At 36.4% G+C, this 27,817-nt stretch overlaps 1 protein-coding gene and 1 long non-coding RNA gene across 2 annotated transcripts in view; one reads left to right on the forward strand and one right to left on the reverse strand.

The window, feature by feature from the left end:
• Positions 1-1,670: 1,670 nt before the first annotated feature.
• Positions 1,671-27,817, reverse strand: part of LOC128379423 (DELTA-thalatoxin-Avl1a-like) — a 122,022-nt gene continuing 95,875 nt past the window's right edge. Inside the window, exons 2-3 of the mRNA XM_053339044.1 lie at positions 2,856-2,995; positions 1,671-2,769 (exon numbers count right to left, since the gene is read on the reverse strand). Coding sequence (XP_053195019.1) covers positions 2,355-2,769; positions 2,856-2,956 — 516 coding nt within the window. The 5' untranslated portion in view covers positions 2,957-2,995 and the 3' untranslated portion in view covers positions 1,671-2,354. The remainder of the gene's footprint in view (positions 2,770-2,855; positions 2,996-27,817) is intronic.
• Positions 18,379-18,913, forward strand: LOC128379426 (uncharacterized). Its single transcript, XR_008323393.1, has 3 exons — positions 18,379-18,467; positions 18,560-18,687; positions 18,823-18,913. It is a non-coding gene; the product is annotated as an uncharacterized LOC128379426 (long non-coding RNA).

Below are 27,817 nucleotides of genomic sequence, written 5' to 3' on the forward strand. Positions count from 1 at the left end.
ATTAATTGAAAGATTTTTCTGTAAGTTTGCAAATCCTGGTGTCTGCTTCCATTGCATTAATCACTGTTGATTACAATCTAATTACAACAAAAAGTTTTCACATTTAGTTTTACAAGTGTATTCATAATGACGGAGTAGAATAAGTAGAATACGTTTATAGTAGGTGTGTGAATGATCAATAATCATTATTATTGGCAGTAATAGAGGGCCCCAAAATCAAATTTTGCTTAGGGCCCCATGGAGGCTTGGGCCGGCCCTGGGTTCAAATATCCAGTATATGTTCAATTGAGCCTGAAGAAAAATATATACTGTAGTTTTCTCCCCTTGCTCTAATTTTCATACAATCCCTAATCAAGAATTTTTGCATTTCTCAGTTCAATCAGGCAATGAAGGATAAAGGCCTGGATACAAATGTGAAGCTGATGTGGAAGAAACAGCCTGATGGAAAGATCTTCCACATGGAAGAAAAAGAGAAGGAGAGGGAAAGGAAGGAGCCATACTGCAACCTTAGATGATTTTTCTTTACAATTTTGTGCCATTTAACTTTTGATGTAACTATTTTCCTAACACCCATGACCAATTTAATTAATTTAGTTTGATCTGCAGACTTTAATAGTGCAAATAGAGTAATGTTTCAACACTAGTGTGTCTTCATCAGTCAAAATGAATAAGACATAAAGAAAATACATATAGATATTCAATGTTTGTCATGGAATTTCATTTAGTTAGTCAGTTAGTTCTGCACTTAAAATAAAAAACTTATGATTAATGTGAAACTAATTCATTATGTGTGAGAAATATGATTCATTGCAGAGGCAGTAACTACAGTAGTGTAGGTAAACTGTAATGTTAACCCAAGACTGTGTAGGTTTAATGATGATTAATACATGTTTTTATTGATTTGATTGATTGATTTATTCAGTGTGTCTTTTGAGTTGAGATGAGGTCTTTTACTTTTTGAGTCTTTCTTGGTCTCAGGAAGCATTGTTCTTAAAGAGGCTTTGTGGAGCATAACACTCCAAATTTAGTTCAACTCTTATTTAGAACCATCAGGTAGCACAAGTGTAAGTTGTAGTAGCAGCAAACAGTTAAAGAACAGTCAAAGAAATGTTCAAAGGAACTGCCTTTAATGAGAGACTACAGAATGTTGCTGTTATATATTAACTTGATCCTCTTGGTTATTAGTCACTATAATAATATTAATACAAATTGATCACTGGTAGAGTTTTCCATGACACACGATGCCAAATAACTGACTGGCTGTAGCTTATGAGTAATCTACCAACTGGACCAGAGCACACATATTGATTTGACAATAATAGACTTATTTCTCTGCTTTCACATCTCTCACATGTCTACATGCATGTAGGTACAAAAAATACACATTCTATGTCAATATATTTTTCTGATACATACATTTTTGAATATAAATGCACATATGAGGTATGAGTATCAGATAATGCTCCTTATTATTTAATAAGACATCCATTCATCCTCCTGGCCACTGAATATGAAACCACAATGTTGTTGAAAAAGTGGTGATCACTGTACAAACAGGCAGTCAGGTTTAATATTAATTAATATTCCAAAACATGGAATTGTTTTGTATGGTCATGTTTTTAAAACTACATTATGTTTGTGTGTTGGTGTAATAAAAAACAATAAATTATTGAAAAAAAATTCAAAACAAAAACAAGTTGAAAAAGTTTTGTTTAATTTTTTATTTGGATACCAGCAATTTCATGTTGATTATTTAGTGGAATAAATTGAAAATTGCACATGACTGCATATATTTAGAATCTATGTATCAATATGTATCTATGTTAAGAAACATAAAGCCTTATTGTTGATATTATTTTGTATGATTTATAAGTTGTGTGTGATTATATTATGTTATTACAGACAGAATTTACAGATTTATTTGGTGTTACAGATTCGACAGATATCAGCTTAGATCAAACACAGCCAAAATTTAAAAAAAAACGTAAAGCAAAACTTACATTGAGACCCAACTTTAGACCCTCATTAATGTCTGTTCTAATCTGTGGAGTAAACTGCAAACTGTTACCTTTTGTTCAGATTGTCCTTACATTAAATCTAGACTGATATCAGTATTATCTGCTTTATTTTTGGTGCTAAAGAGGAGAGGTATTCAAACTTCTGCATTTCAAAACCAGTTAGCCTACAGCTATTAAATGAATTGGAACAATGTTTTGATTTTTCTCGATCAGTATGTTACTCTGACAGCCCAAAACCATCTGTGTAATCATGTGTAAAATGACAATATAATTGTAGTAAAATACACAAATGACTCAATGAATTGATTGTCATTTTACATTTGAGTCACTGTCTACTCAGTGATCTCTGACTTGCAGTTTAATGACAGGTTGGTAGGAGTCTGACATTGTAGCCGTGACTGTCACATGATCACCCTTATGAGTCAGACATGAGTTTGCTTTATCTCTGACAAATGACTGGTGTGTGTTATTATACATCTCATAATAAAGATTATCATTACACTCTTTGCTCTTATCAAAGATTCCCACTGCATACCAGTTTGAGTACATGTTAAAGTCATAGGGCACAGAGAACATGACAGCTATCTTCTCAGCGGGCTGGTCTGCAACCTTCTTCAGGAGATCATAAGTGAAGACACCAACAGATCCACGTGCTGAGTGTGGAGTCTTGACAAACTGCGCCATGTCAGATTTGGAAGGATCGATGAAAGGTGGCAGAGGTATGGCACAGTGTCCACTCACAATGTGCATCCTAGTTATAGAAACAGTAGCACAATTATTATGAGACCTTTGTTGACTTTATTTTAAGATAGATGTGAGAAAAAATGTGCACGGTACCTGGGATTACAAAGGCTGAAGTCCTTGGTTTCATTTCTAATCTCAATGGAGCACTGGCGTGTGGGAGCAACTGCCCCAATAACTCCTACCATGTCTGCCATAACAGCACTTCAATGCAGATGCAGAGTAGATCCCTTAAACTTTGTGACAGACAGATGTTGATTAATTGAGTGTTAGATTCAGCAGAAAAAAACTGTATTTCCAATTACATTTTTTATACCTACAGTATTGAAAAATAACCTATTGCAGTTGTTTGGATAATGGCTGTGCTCTCTAAGTAGCAACAGAAGAATCAGTTTGACTTCCTTGCAGCATCTCCAAACTGTTAAAGTGGAATTTGGACTTGGTGGTTTGCTGTATGAAAAATCATCCTTAAGATAAACAACCAAATATGTGTGTATATATGTGTGTTTGAACATGCACTCCAGAACGACACATTAAAGCGTTTACTAATCACACCTCATCCTCACTGCTTTGGGTCATAATTACTACCAACTGCTAGATGGCATCTGTCGCTGAAACATGAGATTACAGTCTGTTACAAAAACAACCAATATATAACACCAAATCTGTTTTTCTTCCACTGGCTCTCTGACTTCTTTATGATTGACTATAAAGTCCTACTACAGATAGGGATATGCACCTCCCTACCTACAGGAAGTGATTACACCACAAACCTCAACCTGTACCCTCACATCTGTCAGTAGCTTGCTCCTCCAGGTCCCCAATACTAAGCTCCACACCACTGGGGACTGAACCTTCTGCTGTGCTGCATCCCACTAGTGGAACAGCATTCCTAACTGTAGCCGACACAACATCAGTGTGGCTCAGAACATCATCTGGTCAGAGTCACCTTTGACCCTGATATGAGTAAACTGGACCAGGTTTGATATAGAGACTGACATGGTCTCAAACAAAGATCCATGAACATTCCATGGAGCAACCAACAGTGACAAGAACTACATAAAAGTAACGAAAGACAGATTTTGGTGTCTCCTTCGGACATCATAATTTATCAGAGAGACGCAGAGACTCCTTCTACCATCAAATTAGAGTCACACAGACCGCTGTCATATATTAAAAGACACATTCTTGACTCCCCCCTCTATGTGTCCTGAGACCACACAGAGCATGAAAGTGAGAAAATGAGTGTTAAAAACTTTAACAAGAACATCTTAGTAAATAGTATGGTTTAAACAATACCAGCTACTTATATCAGTATCAATTACCTAAAGAAACCTCCACTGTAACAGCTATTACAGCGATCACAGATAAATGTGTATTTGAAGAACTGTCATTATAATATCTCTTTTCATCAACACAAATGTTGGTATGAGAATGTTTACTTAATGTGAGAAAGTGTTACATTGATGTTATGTTTACATTATGGTGATAATCAATTATCTATCATGGAATAAGTAGAACAACAATGTGTTATGCTTGATCATATTAATTGTTTTCAGGTTTTAATGAATGGCAGCTTGATGAATCAAGCTGATGTCATATCAATGCCAGAATAATACATCCTGTGTTCTGTGTTAATAGGTTATAGTATGCATTTTATTATCAGGATTAAATACTGAATGAATGATGATGATGATGAAAAGTTTCATGGTAAAAAGCTGGAAACTAGGTCCTCAGAGTAGCCTTTGCGTTGTTTCAGGTTTTGCTTTGTCCATCTTTTCTTAACTTAGTCACCTTATCTTATTATTTATCTAAGTTTTCTTAAGATTTGTAATCTTGTAACTTTCACCAGCAACGTCCAGACAAAAAGGCCCTTTAAGTAAACACGTCATTAAATTTTGCATTCAGCCTGTTTTTGACATTTTTGATGATTTTGACATGTGACCAACGCTGAGATCTCTCCAGAAAGTTATTAAACAGTGAACTAGTTAAATTGGACTTTTCCTCCATCTTTCATCAACCTGAGAGACAAACGTCTGTCAACCCTACGACTCATCATAACTGAGAGGAACAAAGTCTGCCAGCAGACAACTACCGGAGCCAGGCAGTCTGACGGAAGGCCAGCCGACACGGACCATCCTCACCCCGCCTGGACCTGCGACGCTCTCTGAGATCTTCCACTTGGTGTGCATACGCGTGGTTCTGAAGGAGGACAGCTGAGACCCTCCGTCGATGAAAGTAGGATCCAAATATTGCTTTAATCAAGGGTTGATGTCAGATTGAGTAATACAAATTTTCTTTAAAAGTAAAACTCAGTAAAACTTACAAGTTTTCTTAATTTCCACATAATTACATATCCTTCATTTAAATTCATCATTCACCATCATCTTTCATTCATGTCGCTATATAGTGTAATCTCTAATTAATTGTGTATGTCTATTCTTTGAAGTGATACAGGGGATCTATTGAACCGTAGAGCCACGAACTTTACATATTTGACTGATTCAGAAATGTATTGATTTATTAATTATTATGATTTATTGATTTATTAATTGGCTAATCAAACAACCAATTAAGTACAAATCTTTTCTTTCTTACGAAGGTGGTGCCCCTGATTACGAGAGCTAATTTTAATATCTTTTAATATCCATAATTCGCTACACAGATAATAGAGAAAAGTTTCAAAAATGATCATTTATTTATAAAATAGTTTTGATCAATTTTCTTTCAATTGCTGCAGCTCTAAATGGGTTTTTATGAACGTTTACAACTATAACAATGTTGATTCAACTGACTTTTGTTTTGTGTGTTCATAGCTGTGCCTGATCTCTGTAGATTACTGCCTTGTATCAGAATAGAGAAAATATTTTACTCAGATCTTAAATTGAGTTGAAAATGACTTCACTGGTCAAAACTAACATAAGCTGATATTATATTTAAGTTTCAGGTGTTGAGTGTTGTTAACTATTTATCTTTACTTAGTGTGTGTTGACACTGTGTGGTCTATAACTTGCCGTTCTCTACGAACATTTACAGGACAGTATAGATATTATTATTATCATTATTATTATTAGTATTATTATTATTATTAGTAGTAGTAATAATAGTAGCAGTATTATTATCATTATTATTGTTATTGTTGTTGTTTCCCTTCTCATGCTCTGTGATGACGTCACTGCACTCTTTCATCTTTTTATTTCCTTTCTCATTGTCAGTTTCTGTCTGTACATCTGTGAAGGAGCCATTAATGCTGAACGGTACATACAGGTTTTGGAGCAACGTATGCTGCCATCCAAGCAACATCTTTTTCAGAGACGTCCCTGCTTATTTCAGCAAGACAATGCCAAGCCACATTCTGCACGTGTTACAACAGCGTGGCCTCGTAGTAAAAGAGTGGGGGTACTAGACTGGCCTGCCTGCAGTCCAGACCTGTCTCTCATTGAAAATGTGTGGCCCGGACTGTTGAGCAACTGAAGTTGTACATTAAGCAAGAATGGGAAAGAATTCCACCTACAAAGCTTCAACAATTAGTGTCCTCAGTTCCCAAACGCTTATTGAGTGTTAAAGGAAAGGTGATGTAACACAGTGGTAAACATGCCCCTGCCCCAGCTTTTTTGGAACGTGTTGCAGGCATCAAATTCAAAATGAGTGAATATTTGCAAAAAAACAATAAAGTTTATTAATTAATTAAGTTTGAACATTAAATATCTTGTCTTTATAGTGTATTCAATTGGATATAGGCTGAAAAGGATTTGCAAATCATTGTATTCTGTTTTTATTTATGTTTTACACAATGTCCCAACTTCATTGGAATTGGGGTTGTAGTAAATAAAATCTAATAACTAGTAAATAAAATCTAATAACTAATAAATAAAATCTAATAACTAGTAAATAAAATCTAATAACTAGTAAATAAAATCTAATAACTAATAAATAAAATCTAATAACTAGTAAATAAAATCTAATAACTAATAAATAAAATCTAACAACTAATAAATAAAATCTAACAACTAATAAATACAATCTAACAACTAGTAAATAAAATCTAATAACTAATAAATAAAATCTAATAACTAATAAATAAAATCTAATAACTAGTAAATAAAATCTAATAACTAACAAATAAAATCTAATAACTAATAAATAAAATCTAACAACTAGTAAATAAAATCTAATAACTAGTAAATAAAATCTAATAACTAGTAAATAAAATCTAATAATTAGCAAATAAAATCTTAAAATTAATTTTTCCAGGACATTCAGCAAAAGTCCTCCAGACAGGATTTGAACCAGAGTCCTCTGCTTACAAGGTATAGAATGCCTTTATTGTCATTATACAAAGTACAATGAGATTTAAGCTTCACCATTAAGTGCACACATTAAAAAGACATTAAATAGACATTAAATAGATAAAAAATTATGTACAATAAAAGTGAAATGAGGTAGGGAAAATAAGTGACTGTAGTGGTTAGTGCAAGTATGCTGTGCTATAATAGTGCAGATGTCTGAGAGCATGTTGTTTGTTGATATGCAAATGGCGGTGTTGAAACATTTTGTAGTGCAGTGACAGATCTTGATTGAGTCTGGATCAGTTTCTTAGTGCAAGCTTGAGTTGAGTATGGTGACGGCTCTTGGGAAGAAACTGTCTCTGAGTCTGTTTGTTTTGGCTGATATGGTCCTGTAGCGCCTGCCAGAGGGCAGCAGGTTGAAGAGGTGGAAGCCAGGATGTGTATAGTTTTTTATGATGCTCTCAACATGCACATCAAACATTTTGGTAAACATCATGAAGATCTTACTGATAGTAAACTGTTGCAATTAGAAATATTACCCAATGACAAGTTTCACAGGTCCATAAAATAAGTGATGGTTTTCTGTGCATAAGCAGCACATGTTTGCATCTTTCATAGTGAGGTTAGATTACTTTTTTGATGTAACGATGTAATCTAACACGTTAGGTCCGCAGTTTAAGTACTCAGTTATTTAGATACATTTTCAAAAGGGTAGTCTGTTATTTTTTAACTAACTACTCCTGTAACTTTTGCCACAAGAAAAGGGAATCTGCCACAAATTTGAACCGTTACTACTTTTTTGGCAGGCAGGCAGGCACCCGGCTATGTGCTCCGGTTATATCACTGCGCGTGTGCGGCAGCTCTGCAAGCAAAATGACAGCATTCAAAAATTACCATTATTTTGATTTTATGGGAGTGACATGTAAGTTGTGTCCAGTCTGTTGCAGTGATGTAGGATGTGTTTGAAAAGCCTATAGCCTGTAGTTTCATAACTTGTATGTGGGCATATGTTTTAGACGCCACTTTAGTCCAATAAAGAGCTGTAAAAGGAACATTGGGTCTGTTATTCCTGTATAGTGTAAAGATTTATAGATTATGAGCCAGACTTGGCCAAACAGTCGTTATATTTAAAGGAGGTCTAGACTAAAACAACTTTTTTCTAAATTACGACAGGGTTTTCATTTTCAGTAACTCTAACCAGTTACTTTTCTCAGAGGGTAATGCTGTAATGTAACTAGTTACTTTTTAACGGAAGTAACTTTGTAATGTAATTAATTACTTTTAAAAGTATATATATATAATTTATAGAATTAATTGTATTGAGTAAATGTCAAGCTGTTGGATCTTTTTTAATTTCTACAAAGTGTCACAGCCACTGTTCAAGGTCCTGATCTTGCCAAGGCCATGATTGCAGGAGCTGTCCAGGATACTTGAATTAGACCCCCCCTCATTTCATTATCATAGCTGTGCTGTGAGGAGAGATACAGCAAGCTTTTTCTTAAAGGCCAAATCATTATTATTTTTTATTTTAAATTGGTTTCTCACACAGAGAAATGAATGTATCAGATGAAATACCAGACTTCATAATATGAATACATGTTTATCTTAACAAGTAATGCAGTTGATCAATATATGCAGTGAAACATGTACTAGGTCATCAGCACTACCCTCATAAGCAATAGGACTACATTATGTGTTAATGATGCTTTTCATACAGGCTTGCAGGTGAGTGGACATGAGCACATATTGGCGTGCCCATTAACAAATCAAACACCACACTCCTTATGTCAAGAAGTTTATTTTCAGTAGTCAGGATGGCCAGCCCTGACTGTCTCTGTGCCATGCTGCTTCTCAGATATGTTTGAATTAGTTATTGGTTTTATTGCTGAGGCCACATCAGGCATACTTGGTAGAATAGAGTGTTGCTTTATGAACAGAGCGTGTATCACACCTTGACCTAAGCCATGCTCAATTTCCTTTAGAGCAAAAAATAAAGCTTATGTACATCAGCATGAAACTGATGGTTTTCTTTGAAATGTTAATGCCTGCTACAAAAAAACTGTACCTGTGCAGATTTTACAAGGTATTAACACAAACATATTATAGAAATGTACAATCTCACCTTTGTTTCTTGCTGTCCTGTGTGGATGTGACTTCCTCCTTGGTACCAGTCCTACCAGTCAGCATGCTTTATATACAGTAGATGTCTGAGGATCACAGCATTTGTTCTGGGTGTACCCATCACAAACTCCCCCTACCAGCTCTGAACAAACATTATGTGATGTGATAATAGGCTGAGTTATTCTGAAAGTGAGAGGTGAAAGTTAGAGAGTTGTATCATGTGATTTCTCAGAAATCGTGTGGCTTAGAGGAAATCATTAGACTGGTAAACACAGGTGGACTCAGTCTGCATGAGGGACAAAAATATATAAAGGGCCTCTGATACATTCAGTGGGCATCCATTAGTAGAGAACAATGATACATGTTTGATCAAAGGCTTCTTCCCCAATTTAGATGAATATTTTATACAGTGACTATAGAAACAACACCTTTGTGTTAAATATTAGTAGATTATCTTTTTAAACATTTATTTTGCAAGCATGTCTGTAATAAAATACAAGGTAATAGGTAACATTTTAATTGTTGAAAAAACATGGAACTGTTAACATGTTGAGACTTTGCTGTTTTGTGCAGTCTTGTCTGGGAAGTGAGAAGCAAGATTGGTGAAATAAAGGAAGCATTCTTTTGACTGAGTATGTAACCTTGTTCTGATGAGTTGAGATGTCCCTCTGAAGAGAAAGCAGCAGAAAATCAGACAGCCTTTCTCCTCCATGTCTGTTGAACATATGTTTGGAGAACTGATTCAGTTGTCAGTGGTGTCAACGAATTGATGCAGAGCTAGTTAACCCAAAGTAAAGAACTTGTCAGGAGACCAGAATGTCTTATGTCGGAACATCTATTGAAGCTTGATCAAGTTACAGTACAAGGGAAACACTACAATGCCACTGAATTCTGCAGTCTGCTTCTGGACAAGAATATCTAAACAGCAACAACAATTTGTTATCGATTCGTTGTTACAGCCCTATAAGATATACAGTTGCAAGAAGTATGTGAACCCTTTGGGATTACTTGGATTTCTGCAGAAATTGGGCATAAAATGTGTTCTGATCTTTATCTTAGTCACAACAATAGACAAACACAGTCTGCTTAAACTAATACTGTACAAAAAATGATACGCTTTCAATTTTTTATTGAACACAACATGTAAACATCCACAGTGCAGGTGGAAAAAGTAAGTGAACCTTTGGATTTAATAACTGGTTGACCCTCCTTTGGCAGCAAGAACCTCAACCAAACATTTCCTGTAGTTGCAGATCAGACCTGCACAATGGTCAGGAGGAATTTTGGACCATTCCTCTTTACAAAACTGTTTCAGTTCAGCAATATTCTTGGGATGTCTGGTGTGAATTGCTCTCTTGAGGTCATGTCACAGCATTTCAATCTGGTTGAGGTCAGGGCTCTGATTGGGCCACTCCAGAAGGCATATTTTCTTCTGTTCAAGTCATTCTGTTGTTGATTTACTTTTATGCTTTGGGTCGTTGTCCTGTTGCATCACCCATCCTCTGGAGCAGGCACGTGCACACATAGGGCCCTAGGGGTGCTTGAGCCCCTGCCCTTTTTGCCTCGTATTAAAAAGTGCCCTCTGTGTGTGTGTGTGTGTGTGTGTGTGTGTGTGTTTATTTGTTTGTTTTAAATAACATTAATAAATTCCTGTTAGGGATGTAAAAAAAACAAAAAAACAAAAACTAACTAATTTCTTGTAATACGGGGGTTGTTGTGTATGTTGAGCCGCTGCTTCTTTATCCGTTGAGAGAGAGAGAGAGAGAGAGAGAGAGAGAGAGAGAGACGGGGGCAACTGAGGAGACGTGACAGTGGAGCAACTTGAACCTGTGAGTTATGGTCTAACTAGTCTCCGTCCACTTATTCAACGTGTTTAAATATGGGTCATATTTCAGAAAAACGCTCTATTTTAGTCAATGTGTCAGCTTGTATTTTTGCTGGACGTCGGAGCATGGTGCATCAAATCAGCACAGAGATTAGATTAGATTATTTTTTATTTCGAATGCGTGACAAAAAACAAAACAAAAACAGCACATAAAAAATGAAAGCACAGTGTTCTCACCGAAAATAACGAACCTACACCCGACAGAAAATATACTGCACTGTCAACAACATTCGAAATGGAGTGGGAAGAAGTCAAAACTTATTGAATCCCACCCCCACCTCTCAAATCAGTGCTTGCCAGTTCCCAATCCAATCACCATTTCACAAAATCCTACAATTTCCTACCAACACCATATGCAAGAGCAGGTCGTGCGGGACAGGAAATCGTGTACAAAATACAAAATAAAACACAGGGTTAATTTTCAAAATAGAATACACCCTGTTTACAGCGGATTTCCCTCTCTACAGGTCCGAGGTTTAGATATAAAGTTTATTGTGACTTTGCTACTACTGGGGCTAACAAAATAATGATGATGATGATGATGATGATGATGATGATGATAATAATAATAATAATTGTACTGTTCTCTCTGTGTGTTGTTTGCTTGAATACGTTGACACAGTTCAACAGTCAGTTAAACTCAGGTACTCTCCGGACCAGGATCGGAGCGTCTTGCTCCCTTTATTTCCTTAGCTAGAATACCACGAGTGAAACTGTAAAAATAAAAAACAATACAAAATCTCAGAGACACGCTGCAAAGAAAACTAACAAACACCAATAAACAATAATAACACTTAAAGAATAGCTAAAAAACGACATGGCGCAAAAGAGCCGTTTACCCTAACAGATACATTGTTGCTAAGTAACGCTCACTTTCACACACTTTCTTTCTATGACTTTATATCAGTTCACAAATTACTTTTGACTTAAGTTATATAATAAACATTACACATTAGAATACTAAACTCACCAACCTGTCATCACATATTATATACATCACTTCAAATCAACAAACTTACAGCCATTGCCTTCGTGAGCATGACGAGGATGACTCAAATTGACCAGCCGTCCTTCTTAACTGCTGGTTGCTACGTTACTGTAGCCTTCAAAATAAAACTCCAGAGTGTGCGTCTTAAGAAGAATTTCTTACCGTTAAATCATATTTAATACATTCATTCTGAGAGCAGAACAATAATAATAATAATAACAATAATAATAATAATAATGATAATGATGATGATAATAATAATAATGACAATAACATAGTAATTTCAGCATTCTGGATATAAGCTGTATTATTACTCATGTTGACGCAAAATAAATGACAATTGCATATCACTTTCACCTACAGGACACACATATAAGTAGTTAGCTTTCTATTAGCACTTTATTTATTTAATTTGAGCCTACATTAATTTCCATATTGTGTAAAGGACCGAAAAAAAAAAATCGGCAGGCACATTCTGCCCTTTTCTGACTTTGAGCCCCTGCCTCTCCATAATCATGTGCACGTCCCTGCTACATAATATATATTTTTATATGGAATTAAGCTCTGGTTGATCCTGCCTACCCAGCCATAGACCCCACTGTACGTTACTGTGCTATGCATACTTAAAGTGACTGTGTAATGGGGAGAAACATACAAACAACACAAGTATAGCCTCCAATGTCTCTAAACACTTTAACATACTGAATACATAGATGTGCTGAAATTACAAAAGTTTAAAAAGTAAGAATATAACATATGTGTCCAGCTGTGCTTTGTCTGGGACGCAATAGCGTCTCGCGCGGCTGCTGCTGAAATAACAATTTAAAACTTTGTCTTTGGATGGTGTAAAGGGTTTCTTCTGAAGATTGGTAGCTGTTTATGGCAGAAGCATTAAAGGTCAGTTACATTTAGATCCTGACTGATTTCTGTGTTGTGGAAAGATTTCAGTGATTAATGATTGAAGTTACCGCGACTGTGCCACGTGCGTAAAATGCGCACAGCAACTCTATCTATTTGGAGACGCAGGCATCGATCCTGAAGCTGCTGATGAATCTGAGATATAGATTAGTTTAAAATGACAAAACAATTTGAACTGTTTTAATAAACGAACTCGTAGTTTATTGGTAAAAATATTGGAAAAACCTGCACAGTCTCTCCATATTAGACGCAGTTTATATAAAAGCTTAAATCAAGCAGAATGACAGGAGCGCAGTGAGATGTAAATATTTCTTCAGAGACACACGTGGACTTGAACTGAAGCCTTTTCCAACTTGACTGGATGAAACTTTACATTATAAAGGTGAGAAATGGCCTTTAAAACAGATGTGTATAAAATGGACGCTAAGGATTCTATGGTTGCTAGGTTCTGTCTCCATGGTAACTCATTTCTGCATGATTCTCATTTAAACAAACAGAAAAAGCTCAAGAAAAGTTTTTTTCACGACTTTCACTCGACGATTTCTCAGAAATAAACGCTTCTGCTGAGGACTTCTTGCTTCCTGCAAAGAACTAAAGACTCACAGAGACTGACGAGACCAAGAAAGCAAACTTTCACCATGGCTAATGTGAGATTTTGATCTTTGACAGTCTACGGTGTTTTCAATGTATTTCACCGTAGAGACGTTCAGAACCGTTAAAGGTCACTGATGTTTAGTCTAAAGACTCAGACATGATCACTCCCCAAGCCCAGATCACATGATACAAACACTCATTAACTCATCAAATGCAGGAAAGTCAAAGGCAAATGTTGTTTTGTGTTGGTATGACCATAAATTCATAGATATGGACCTGATTTCATATAATAGAAAATATGACTTTTGGTCTTTTTATATTAAAGGCAGGTACATCTACATTATTGCTCTGATGAGAAATCTCCTTGTGAAGCAATTTCAGAGGAAAACATCGAGCTATAAACAGCAAACCAGTCAGATGGTTTAAATATATGAAGCTTTTTTTTTTAAGTAAATGAACCATCTAAAATAAGTTAAAATAAGTATAAGGTTATTTTGAATCTGTCTGGAAGTAGCTGAAAAAGTGATCAAATAGATTAAATGTTACTTGAGTTGATATAGATTTGTATCTATGTTGCCAGTAGCCTATAAAAGCTGCATATAGCCATAAACAGCTGTTACACACTCTCTTTATCCATACATGAACTGATACCAGCTGACAGCAGCAAACTTGTTACATTATGGTAGAGATGAGATGGATTATTTTAAAGTCCATGTTATTTTCCTGTCAATGAAACCACTGAGATGTTGAGAAGCTCTAATTTAGTGTAAATGAATCAAATGTGACAAACTTGTGACTGGACTCAACTTTTTAAAGACTTTAAAAGGACTGTGCAGAGTTTACATCAGGTTTGAATGAGAATAATAATAAAGTAACGTTTCAGGTGGTGTGTTTGAGTCCAACATTACTTTCCAACTCAAAACAGAAATAAAAGTCTATCACTTGAGATATGATCTATGGTTATATCAGGATTCTATCATTTTTTCTCCTTTACAGAAGATTTGTTCATCTACTGTTTATTTCTTATTATCTATTATTTATAATTAATTCATAAGGTTTGCATAACCCAGTATGAACATTATGTTACTTGATAATGTAGATGAACATTTTTAGTCAGTTCAATGAATCAAAACCAGTTTCAGGATAACCAGCAGGTTACTTGGTGTTGATTTCTTGCTTCCATTTCAAATGTGTGGAAACGTGTGTATGAAATATTATTAAAATAAATATAAACTAATAGAATATTAAAACAATCTTAACATGGTCCTTAGTCTAGAAACACTGAACCAGTGTTTAATGTAAATAAATACATTAACTCAAGAATTGTACTTCAAATTATTTTCATATTTCACTATATTTTAGTGTTTAATGTTACTCTACTACATTACTACCACTTTAAAATGAGTCATTAATGTGCAAACTGAATCATCATCTTATATCATTTGACACATTTAAAAAAAAAACACCCAACAGTAATTACAATGGTTAAATGTTGTATAAATATAATGATGTTAATGGTCATTAAATATGATGTTTATTACATTACATTACATTCCCATACAGGCTGCATAATGACTCATTTTCCCTTTAAATACCTTTTTTTATTTCTACTCTTGTACTTTTACTTACTTTTACATTTTTGACTGCAGGACTTTTACTCATAATTAAATATTTTTAAAATTGTTGTATTTTCACTTGTACTGATGTAAAGCATGTGAATACTTCTTTCCCTACTGCACAGAACAGATGAACAACTTAGTGAGAGTGAAGCCAATGATCTGAATCAATATAATGTAATATTAATATGCAAAGGCATAAAAATACAGACCTGTAGGTGGCCAATTATCAATCAATCAATCAATCTTTATTTGTATAGCGCCAAATCACAACAAAGTTATCTCAATTATATCTCAATTATATGAATCATGAAATGATCCCATAAAATGAATTCAGATGATTTGAGAAGAAAGTTGATATTCATGTCATTTGACATCTGGCAGCTCTGTCTCCATCTTTATGATGATACAGATGTTGGCAGCTGCTTCTGTCATGAACTTTATACAACCTAACCCATCATGTCTTCATTTATCTGCTCTATTAAATAATGAATAGAAGTTGTTAAGCAGGTTTAAAGTACATTAAGTCAAGTACACTGTTGAATTAGAGGTGTGATGTGACTCTTTTTTACTCCACTGTACATTTATCTAAAGCTTAACTTTTAATGTTAGAGTACAGTCCAACATGGTTAGACTTTAAGATATCCAGTATGACAGAAATGTAACATGCTTTATTATACTTTACTGCAAATACATAGAACTTTTTGTGTGTTTTAAGGTGTGATTTTTGCTTTGAACAGAGTTTTATTGTAAGGTGTTAATGTTCATGTCAATGTAAGGATGTTAAAAAAGTTGATATGTTCATGTGACATTCATTAAATGTTGACTTTGTTTCTACTTTCACGTCGACCAGCGTTTCGCTTGGACTGCTGCCCCCCTCCCAAACCCCAGCCGGCCCGGCAGTCCCAGACTGGTTCCCCTGAGGGTCTGTGAACCAGAGCTTTCCATCAGCTCCAACCTCAGGTCACCCTCTCTCTCTCCTTCTGCTCCCCCTCTAAGCTCTCCCTCTCTCTCTCCTTCTGCTCCCCTTCTAAGTTCTCCCTCTCGCTCCTCCTTACACAGGGCTTTATTTGGCTCACCCTGGAGCTCTGCCTCTTCCTCTTCCCGTTCCTCCTCCCCCAGCCCCTCTTCCTCCTCCTTTCCTCCTTCCCCCTGCTCTTCCCATTCCTCCTCCCCCAGCCCCTCTTCCTCCTCCTTTCCTTCTTCCCCCTGCTCTTCCCGTTCCTCCTCCCCCATCCGCTCTTCCTCCTCCTTTCCTTCTTGCCCCTGCTCTTCCCGTTCCTCCTCCCCCAGCGCCTCTTTCTCCTCCTTTCCGTCTTCCCCCTGCTCTTCCCGTTCCTCCTCCCCTAGCCCATCCTCTTCCTCCTCTTTTCCTTCTTCCCCCTGCTCTTCCCGTTCCTCTTCTCCCAGCTCCTCCTTTCCTTCTTCCCAATGCTCTTCTCGTTCCTCCTCCCCCAGCTCCTCCTTTTCTTCTTCCTCTCGCTCGTCCCGTTCCTCCTCCCCCAGCTCTTGTAGCTCCTTCCTTGATACTTCCTCCAGCTCCTCCAGCAGCCCTCCTAGGATCTCCTCCTGGACTTGTAAAGTGGTGCGGCATCGTAATAAGGTAATCCTGAGGAAGATGCCACCTGCAAGCCCCCCTCAGAGGACGCCGGCACCCAGCCAACCTAGTTGTTCGTCCCCCCCTGTGAGACTTGAGGAATGGACCAGCAACAGTCCCCAGTGGGTGAAGAAGCTGAGGGCTATTATTCAAGAGAAGAAAAGCCCGTGTGGCAACCGAAGAGGAAGGAAGAGAGCTGCTGGATCCCCGGAAGGCCCCCCTCCAGAGAAACGCCCTAGAAGCTAAACTACAACAAGTTCAGGTTTCTCTTACGTTACATTTTGTATCGTAAAGTGTTGTGATGTGACGTAACGTGTTGTGAAGTGTTGTGAAGTGACGTAAAGTGTTGTAAAGTGTTGTGAAGTGACGTAACGTGTTGTGAAGTGACGTAAAGTGTTGTGATGTGACGTAAAGTGTTGTGATGTGACGTAACGTGTTGTGAAGTTTAAGTTCATGTTAATTGATGTTTTGATGTTTAAATGTATGTTAATTGATGTTTTTATGTTCAAGTTTAAGTCAATTGATGTTTGATGTTTAAGTTTAAGTCAGTGGTACAGGTTATGCTAAAAGCAGGAATAAAATATTCAAACAGTAAATTCAAACAAAGCAATAAAAACCAGCACAGAACAACAAAAGCAGCAAACTTTAAAACTATATTTATGATTAAAGTGCAGAAATAGCAAAGTGAATAGTTCCTCTTCCAAACAGTGATGCAGCAAGTCAGTATGGACTCTATGGTACATGTGTGGAACCTGGACAGGATGGATGTGTACAGACCAACTCTCCAGTCTCCTTAGGAACAATACAGGCATTGATCAGCTTGATCAGCTTTCTCCTCCTTCAGAGAGGAGTGACTTCCTCCAGCCCTCCTTCGTCTTGTCGTAATTTTAAGTTTTGTAGTGAGGGTTCGTGATGTTTCAGTTTTGCGGTGACGGTTGGTGACGTGAGGTTTTCTGGTGATGCTTCATGTGTTGTGTTTTCTGGTGACATCTTTTGTTGTGATGTGAGTTTTAGGCTCATGTAATGTAACGTGATATGAGCTTTTATGCTCATGAATTGTGTCGTGATATGAGATTTTGTGGTGCCGTGCCATGTTGTGAGCATTTCCAACGTGATCATTTGTGATCATTTGATAATTCACGTCCATGTTATTGAACTTGTGACTTGGGTCAGGGTGTCTGCCAGAGTTGGGGATGATCTGGGGGGGATGACGTGACCCTCCCACATTTTACGCCCTCCCAGAGAAGCTCCTCTCTATCATAAAAACAAAGTCATCTACCTCAGAACAACAACAGTGACAAGAAACTTGGTGCACTGTTGCAACTTGGGAATCTGAATGGCTATAGGAAGCTATCAGAAGGAAATAAAGGATAAAAAGAACAAATGTGCAGTAATTTAAATCTTGTTCATTGTCAAATCTTCCCTGAGTCATCAGGTAAGAGCATCACTTACTCAGGGTTGGATTTGACCTTTGACCTTTGATTTTCTGACTGAGAGGCAGAACTTACCAGCATTCAAGATAGAACATGAAAAGGTGAGTTTAATAACTACACATTTCCACTTGTTTTAACATTTTATTGAACAATTGTTTGTTTTCTCTCTTTTTTTGTCAGGAGACGTAAGACAGCAGACGGCCCAAAGATGAGGGACCAGGACCATGATGAGGAAGGAGATGAGGAAGAGTCACCACATAGAAAAAAGTAAGTACAGGAAGGAAAAATGAAGTTGCTTCACATTACAGTTCTGAATTCTGGGTCTAATAAGTGCATCTGTGTTTTACTTTTTTTCAAAGCAAGGTGATCTACAGTTACCTAAAAGGACGTGAAAATAGCCAAGAAGAGATGAGAATCAGCTCCATCAAGAGAAGACCAGGGACAGCACCAGATGGCTCTACACTACACACACTCTACATTTATTCATGTAAGTACATACTACTACAGTCTGAAAAAGATACAAGTCATTTTACAGTCAATTAAAGGTTCATCACAGAAATCACACTGCTCCATCTCCATGTGTATTTGTCCTCTTAACCTTTGTAATGTTTGTTTGTTTCAGCTGACAGAGGACGAGGACGCTCCATTTAAAGAGGCTGGGAGACGAAGAGGCAGAGAAGACTCTGGGCAGATTTGCAAAATGTTTAACATGCACAGTGTGAAAGCAGTTCTTAAATAAAAAGTGAAAACCCTCCAAAATGAGTTCTGTTCATGTTTTGGTCTTTGTTTTTAACATTGTGTGTCTTTCAAAAACACTGCTTAAACTGACCAATGTGTAATAGTGTAACATCAGGCCTCTTTATTATGTAGATGAATCACATGGTCATTATCAAAACAAAATAAACCATGACTAAGATATGTAACCACTTGAACCCCTCGCTACACTCTTTCTCTACAGTCTTAAATCATGCTGTGAATCATTTATACAGATGTGGATAAATGTGTTGGTACCCTTACAGCTCATTTAAACAATGCTTCATTCCTTCTGAAAACTGATCAAATGAAAGCAATTGGCTCATATACATCTGTAAATCTTTGATATATCATAAAGCACAGAAAGTGTGAAAAGATCTTTTTTTTTCTTATTGTACAAAGATATTCTAAAATGGCCTGGACAGATTTGTTGGTACCCCAGAAAAGAACATTGGATTATAGTGATATGTCAAACTGTTCTCATTCAGTCTATTTAAATGGAGAACAGTAGTCACTCTGAGCATGGACCAGAGAAAGCAAAGTAAAAAGGCAAAGGCAGAAGGCAAAAGTGTGACTACCAACCCCGTTCTCCCCTACTGTAGACGTAACCATAACAATTGACATACACATAACCCTGTGATCCCTACTGGAAATACTGGAAGTCTATAGTTGTGACAAATACAGAAAGTATAAGTGACAAATAAAATGGACACAATCTTTTATAGACCAACAGCTATGCTTGTTGATCATTTGGTTTTAGGGGACAAAATAAAGTCATTCTTTGCTTTCTCAATCCTTAGCTTGGCCATTCTCCAATCATTTGTGTATGTAAACTTCTTTGCTAATTTGGATGATTTGCAAAACTGATTTTTGCAAAGTTCCTGGAACACAATGAGAGGATGAAACAGTCTGTGTGTGTGATGTGACAATCTATCAGTATATGGAATGTAGCCTTAATTCCATAAGCTAACATTTTGGCACCAACATGCCTCTTCTGAGTTACACATTAGCATCTTATGCTCTTCTAGGCATCCAGATGTGCATTATTTTCAAAATAAGATATATAAGTTATATGAAATAATAACCCAATAAGTACATACATACAAGAATTACAGTAAGCCCCAAACTTAAATGACTTGAATGCTGCATCAATAATATAAAAGCATTCTGGGGTTAATATGCCCTAGATTCAGGCTGGGCATCACTCACAAGATCAATGATAAAAAGATATTGAGTGTAAATATTGATAATGGTAATGGTACATTCATGAATAGTAAACTTCACTGCAATATACAGTTAAATAAAAAAGAGATTAAAAGAAATGTATTTGGTAAAGCTAATAAAAGTATTTGTAAAATGAGCAGATCTTGACCCTAAAATATTGCCTATAGAGACAGACACAATGATGAATGAAATGATTCAATTGGAAGGAAAGGCTGTATAACTACATGGGTGCCTAGCTGTTATTTCCTCTTCTTCTGTTAGTACAATGTATTAGTAAAATATGAAGAGTAGATATCTATTAATATATGTCTATTAGAATGAATGTAGGAGGCTATTTAATACAGAATCTACTTAAATCTACTTTTTTGTTTTCTTTTTTTCTTCTTACTGTTAGGATAGCAAGTCTTCAACATTATTGTTGTTAAACTGAAGACGTCAATCAGCTGTTCTGTAGTTCCACAGTACGTTTGCTTCTCGCTCTGCTTCCTCGCTGCACTTGACCACCTACAGTCCTGCTTTGTGCTCTCATTCAAATTTGACTCTGCATGCAAATGTTAGTGGCATTTTCTCAAAAGTACAGCTTCACATCAACCATTATGAGTACTTTAAATACCAATTAATAGAAATTCTTCACCAACTCACATTCATAGTGTAAATTTGTATTAATAAATAAATTATTGTCCTCTGCAAAAATAGTTAAGCTCATGATTTTACCCTCGTGGAAAAGTTGAGTCTGCTCCTCTCTTTGTGACACAATGCAAATATGTTCATCAGTGTTTTTGCATCAAATACAAATCAGGGACTACAATAAAAACTGCAGACTATCTCTGCACCTATGCCACACTGTATATGTATCATTGATGGGCCTGATTTTTGCCTTTACTCTCACATCAAGGTAAGACACCACTTCTTTGAAAGAATCTTTGAAACATAGATTTTATTTGACTCAGCTAAGGGGAATCAAATGTTTCAAAATGACAGAGTGCAGTTTTGCAATGTATTGCAATTGTATTTACACTCAATTAACGTCTAGTAATATACAATATTATAATATTCTGATGCAAAATGAAAACATTAAATTACATTTATAGAAACCTGAACAAGTAGTATGCAAATCTGCAAATATACATTTAATGTTACTGAGACAATGCTGAATGTATATTTGTAGAACTAGAATGTGTTTTACATCTTAAATTGTACTCCAGTGTAGCAATTTTTAACAACCCAAATCATATTTCGTCACTGTGGAAAGGGAAACCAGGCTTTTCCAAAAGGCAGCTTAAGGATGAGGCATCATTTGGTTAATAAATGCATGAATGTGGAATGAATAAATCTGTATTGTGTATTTGTTCAATTATCTGACAACAGTACCACTTCACAATAAGACTACCCTTATAAAGGATGTATAAATGGTTGTAAGTGACTTATTAATTCTATTGTACACTTTATAAACCATTAATTAACTAAATTTCATACATCCATGTAGGGTCACTATTTGGCAAGATGAAGGTAGACTATATTGCTGCATTTCCACCTAGGTTAAATAGGCTGTCAGATCTTAGTAAGTCAGCAGATTGTTCTCCTTATCTATCTTGATGTTTCTTGCTGTCTCATTTTGAGCATTAATTTATGAGTTATAGATATTCACCACTGCTAAAAGGGAGCCTCATAATGTCACACACAAACATGCAACAAGTTATAAAGAAGTTTTTTTTAATTTGTCAACTTATTATTTTGTTATTTTACCACCTTCTGGTGAATGGTGATATGTTTTGCACAATTAGGCTCCCTTTTAGTGTAAAATGGTTTGTAACTCATAAATAAATGCTCATAGTTGGATTAGAAATAAGTCTGTGTTGGAATGATTTTTAATATAGAGAGTAACTTATAGAAGGTCCCGCACAGAACCTTGCGGTACTCCCTTATTAATCCCAAGGGTGGTTGTTTTTAGGCCAACTGTGCAGGTTTCCTGTGTTGTATCGGACAAATATGTATGAAACCAGTTATGGGCAAAAATATCCAAATCAAGTCAGTGTAGATTGTTGAGTAGTCTGTCTATAATAATGCTCTTATAATTCCTCTTACAGTGTAATGACAGAACAGTAAAAGGGAGCAGGACAATCATCTCCATGGAGGGGAAGACCTTTATTATCACAATCTTATCAGGTATTTTTAGGCATGTTTATGTTTCTTTGTCAAACTTTACAATGAGGTAATTGTTAATGGTTACCAAGGATAAAGCAGGTTACAGTATATTAAAGATGCTCTATAACAAGATGATGCATTACAAGCTGCACCAGTGGTATGAAATAGTAAACACTTCCTGTTTGCTAAGTGTCTCTACTCCCAATCACCTAACGGGCGAGCTTCACCTTTTCATCCACACCATCAACCTTCCAGCACTCAGGATATAACTACAGCCTCCATTGGAGTTTAGTTATTTAAAACAATGCGCACATTTACAACATAATCAACCTTGTTATATTTAAACTTTATTTAGATTGTATTATGTTAATTATGTGAGTCTACAGGGCTCTCAGGCTTCATGAAAAGTTTGGAGTGAGATTACATCTGTTAGGGCCGGACTCGAAATTCTGTGCGTTTTGGCCACAGTGGCCCCTCAGCCCCATCCAGTTCTCCCAATTATTTTTGTGTTCTGTGATGCACAGCCATAATTCATATAGGCTACAGACATAGTGGTATCTATCTGTGGGCAACACCAAAATAGTGTTTCACCAAGATCTGTATGTGATGTTTTATTAGACCCATCAATAAATAAGACCTCCATTTTTGAACCTCTGTGTCTTACAGTTTTGTTTCACTAAAGATGTTTTTTCCCTTTAGATTCACACACTCAGTACTAAAACTATCAAATATATTTTTTTCATTATCACAGGACTGTGTTTCCTACCTGCCTGTTTTCCCCATGAGTACATTCTTGTCAAACAGGCTTTGACTTGGTTTGAAGCTCAGAGATACTGCAGGTCAATGTACAAGGACCTGGCCACGGTTGTCAACGAACAAGAACTGAGCAAGCTGGTGGACACTACACGAGAATATTTTAATGGTCATGTCTGGATAGGACTGACTGATAAAGTTCACACCTGGGCATGGACATTTCAAAAGGGGGGTTATTATGGTGGAGGAGAGGCAGAGTTCAGGATGTGGAATGGTAATGAACCCAACAACCATGGGGGATATGAGAACTGTGCAGAAATACTGTATAATGGGTCATGGAAAGATCTGCCTTGTGGATTAAAAATACCGTTTGTCTGCTACAATGGTAAGAAAACATAGTCATAGTGGCAAATAGCCATAGTAACTAATATTACTACTGCACATTTGGTAAACCATCAAGAAAGAATTAAGTAGTTCTGACTTGGTCCTGTGCAGTATCTACTGAAATCTACCTGCTGCTAGCTGCATGAGATGTTTACATGAATACAAAAGAAAAGTCCATGGACCATTGTGTCGTCCTCACACCACACGTTGGGCCTCATTCACAAACAGTGTGTACACACAGACTGTGTTTAAACTGTGCGTACGCATGTTTGACACACAAATCTAGGATTCATCAATATTTTCTTACCTAAATTTGTTCACAGAGTACAAACAAATAATGATAATGTTGCTCAACCCCATGCATTTATTTATGTAGACAGTAATCTATGTTTGCCAGCTGCTTTTTTAATTAATATAAAACCAAAATGGCAAATGTTTTCAAAAGTAGCATTGTTTAGATATTTATTGATGATCAAGTCTAACCTTTTTCAATTTTGCTGAAACATATTTTAATGGAGTGTAGAAACAGAGGCGGCTTCCAGTTTCATCTTTGTGAATGAACCTAAGGACTGGAACGCGGCTCAAAGGTACTGCAGGGAGAACTACACTGACCTGGCCAGTGTGCGGAACCAAACTGAGAATGAACTGATAAAAAACATGATAACTTCAAATGCATGGATCGGTCTCAGGAGAGACACATGGAGGTGGTCAGATGGGCACCCTGCTTCATTCACAAAATGGAAGTCTCAGAAACCAACTGGTAACATCAATACCCCCTGTGTGGTTTTACATAAAGGCCACTGGGAAGAATGGAATTGTAGTACTAAATATTTCTTTGTCTGCAATGGTAAGCTACAAATTTAAGACTTGTTTCATTGTTTTCATGTTGATATAAATCACAACTTTGGAGACACTTTGCAAGTAATGTATGAAAAACACATTTTTATATTCATATTTCCTCCTTAAAAAGTGCAAACGAATCTGCGTTTGGTGAGGATGAAACTAACTGCCAATGACTCCTCTGTGAACATGGAGAATGCAAGCAAGGACATCATGCAACAGGTAATGAGATTAGTGCATGAAGATTACAGCGGTTGGGTAGTTAGCACTGTTGCCTCATAGTTTGCATGTTCTCCCCATGCTTGCATAGGTTTTCTTCCATTGTCAAAAACATGTAAGTTAGTGTCATTCTCCTGTCAGTGAATTTCACTGAGTGAAAAATAAAGTACCCATACCTTACTTTATACTGATATGTTGCTATTTCATTTAGCAATTCAGGAACAAAGTGGTTGATTGTTTAACATTCCTTTTTCACGATAGGTACAAGTGCAAAACAAGAGCAAGGACACATGACAGAAAATAGTTTGTGTGGCAAGCATGCATAGAAAGATTATAATAAATAATATTTATTCCAACCTATTGAATGGATTAAGCTTGATCAGGCCAGTCATTTCAGATTGAGAATCAGATTCATGTAACACATTAGTTGTAAGGCCCTCCCTCAGTCAGTAGGGGGCTCTGTAACACACAGTAAGCAAGCTGGCCAGTAAACTGTTAAGAGTTCACCTGTCTTCACCAGTGAAACCACATGATTTCATCCAACAGTAACTGACCTACTTCACCATTAGAGGAATGGGTGAAATGGGTTCATCATAGAGATCAAGTGGGCCCTCCCATAATTTACTGTATATAATAATGGTCACAGTAAGGTTCAAATATCCAGTTTATGTTCAATTGAGCCTGAAGAAAAATATATACTGTAGTTTTCTCCCCTTGCTCTAATTTTCATACAATCCCTAATCAAGAATTTTTGCATTTCTCAGTTCAATCAGGCAATGAAGGATAAAGGCCTGGATACAAATGTGAAGCTGATGTGGAAGAAACAGCCTGATGGAAAGATCTTCCACATGGAAGAAAAAGAGAAGGAGAGGGAAAGGAAGGAGCCATACTGCAACCTTAGATGATTTTTCTTTACAATTTTGTACCATTTAACTTTTGATGTAACTATTTTCCTAACACCCATGACCCATTTAATTAATTTAGTTTGATCTGCAGACTTTAATAGTGCAAATAGAGTAATGTTTCAACACTAGTGTGTCTTCATCAGTCAAAATGAATAAGACATAAAGAAAATACATATAGATACTCAATGTTTGTCATGGAATTTCATTTAGCTGGTATCAGATGTAGAAGTTGAGGTAATATGTGTGCTCAAGTCAGTTAGTTCTGCACTTAAAATAAAAACTTATGATTAATGTGAAACTAATTCATTATGTGTGAGAAATATGATTCATTGCAGAGGCAGTAACTACAGTAGTGTAGGTAAACTGTAATGTTAACCCAAGACTGTGTAGGTTTAATGATGATTAATACATGTTTTTATTGATTTGATTGATTGATTTATTCAGTTTCTCTTTTGAGTTGAGATGAGGTCTTTTACTTTTTGAGTCCTTCTTGGTCTCAGGAAGCATTGTTCTTAAAGAGGCTTTGTGGAGCATAACACTCCAAATTTAGTTCAACTCTTATTTAGAACCATCAGGTAGCACAAGTGTAAGTTGTAGTAGCAGCAAACAGTTAAAGAACAGTCAAAGAAATGTTCAAAGGAACTGCCTTTAATGAGAGACTACAGAATGTTGCTGTTATATATTAACTTGATCCTCTTGGTTATTAGTCACTATAATAATATTAATACAAATTGATCACTGGTAGAGTTTTCCATGACACACGATGCCAAATAACTGACTGGCTGTAGCTTATGAGTAATCTACCAACTGGACCAGAGCACACATATTGATTTGACAATAATAGACTTATTTCTCTGCTTTCACATCTCTCACATGTCTACATGCATGTGGGTACAAAAAAATACACATTCTATGTCTATATATTTTTCTGATACATACATTTTTGAATATAAATGCACACATGAGGTATGAGTATCAGATAATGCTCTTTATTATTTAATAAGACATCCATGCATCCTCCTGGCCACTGAATATAAAACCACAATGTTGTTGCTGTGAGGAAAAAGTGGTGACCACTGTACAAACAGGCAGTCAGGTTTGATTAATATTCCAAAACATGGAATTGTTTTGTATGGTCATATGTTTAAAACTACATTATGTTTGTTTGTTGATGTAATTAAGAAAAAAAGGCGAAATACTTCTCATTTTATTTAGGTGCTTCAGCAATTTCACTGAAACAATGTTTAGATTTTTCCAGATCAGTATGTTACTCTGACAGCCCAAAACCATCTGTGTAATGTTTAAAATTACAACATAATTGTGGTAAAATACACAAATGAGTCATTGTAATTGATTGACATTTTACATTTTAGTCATGACTTGCAGTTTAATGACAGGTTGGTAGGAGTCTGACATTGTAGCCATGATTGTAACATGATCACCCTTATAAATCAGACCTGGACCTTTTGCTTTACCTCTGACAAATGACTGGTGTGTTTTATAATACATCTCATAATAAAGATCATGATTACACTCTCTGCTGTTGTCAAATATTCCCACTGCATACAAGTTCTTGTATGGACCAAAGTCATAGGGCACAGAGAACATGACAGCTATCTTCTCAATGGGCTGCTCTGCATCCTTCTTCAGGAGATCATAAGTGAAGACACCAACAGATCCACGTGCTGTGTGTGGAGTCTTGATAAACTGTGCCACATCAGTTTTGTAAGGGCCAATGAAAGATAGCAGGGGTATGGCACAGCCTCCACTCTCAAAGAACATCCTAGTTATAGAAACAGTAGAATGAGACATTTGTTGACTGTTTATTTTAAGATAGGTGTGATAAAAATGTGCACGGTACCTGGGATTACAAAGGCTGAAGTCCTTGCATTCATTCATAATCTCAATGGTGCACTGGCGATGTGTGGGAGCAATTTCAGCAATTGCACCACCGATTGATGCTGCTGCCCCAACAATTCCAGCTGCTGCTCCTACCGCGTCTGCCATAACAGCACTTCAAAGATGTAGAGTAGATCCCTTAAACTTTGTGTTAACAGACAGATGTTGATTGATTGAGTGTTAGATTCAGCAGAAAACAGCATTTCCAATTACATTTTTTTAAAACCGAAAAATAACCTATTGCAGTTGTTTGGATAATGGCTGTGCTCTCTAAGTAGTAACAGAAGAATCAGTTTGACTTTCTCACAGCATCTCCAAACTGTTAAAGTGTAATTTGGACTTGGTGGTTTGCTGTATGAAAAATCATATCATATGTGTGTTTGAACATGCACTCCAGAATGACACATTAAAGCGTTTACTAATCACACCTCATCCTCACTGCTTTGGATCATAATTACTACCAACTGCTAGATGGCATCTGTCGCTGAAACATGA

This window comes from Scomber japonicus, chromosome 18 (genome assembly GCF_027409825.1).
Source record: "Scomber japonicus isolate fScoJap1 chromosome 18, fScoJap1.pri, whole genome shotgun sequence".
In the NCBI taxonomy this organism is placed as follows: Eukaryota; Metazoa; Chordata; class Actinopteri; order Scombriformes; family Scombridae; genus Scomber; species Scomber japonicus.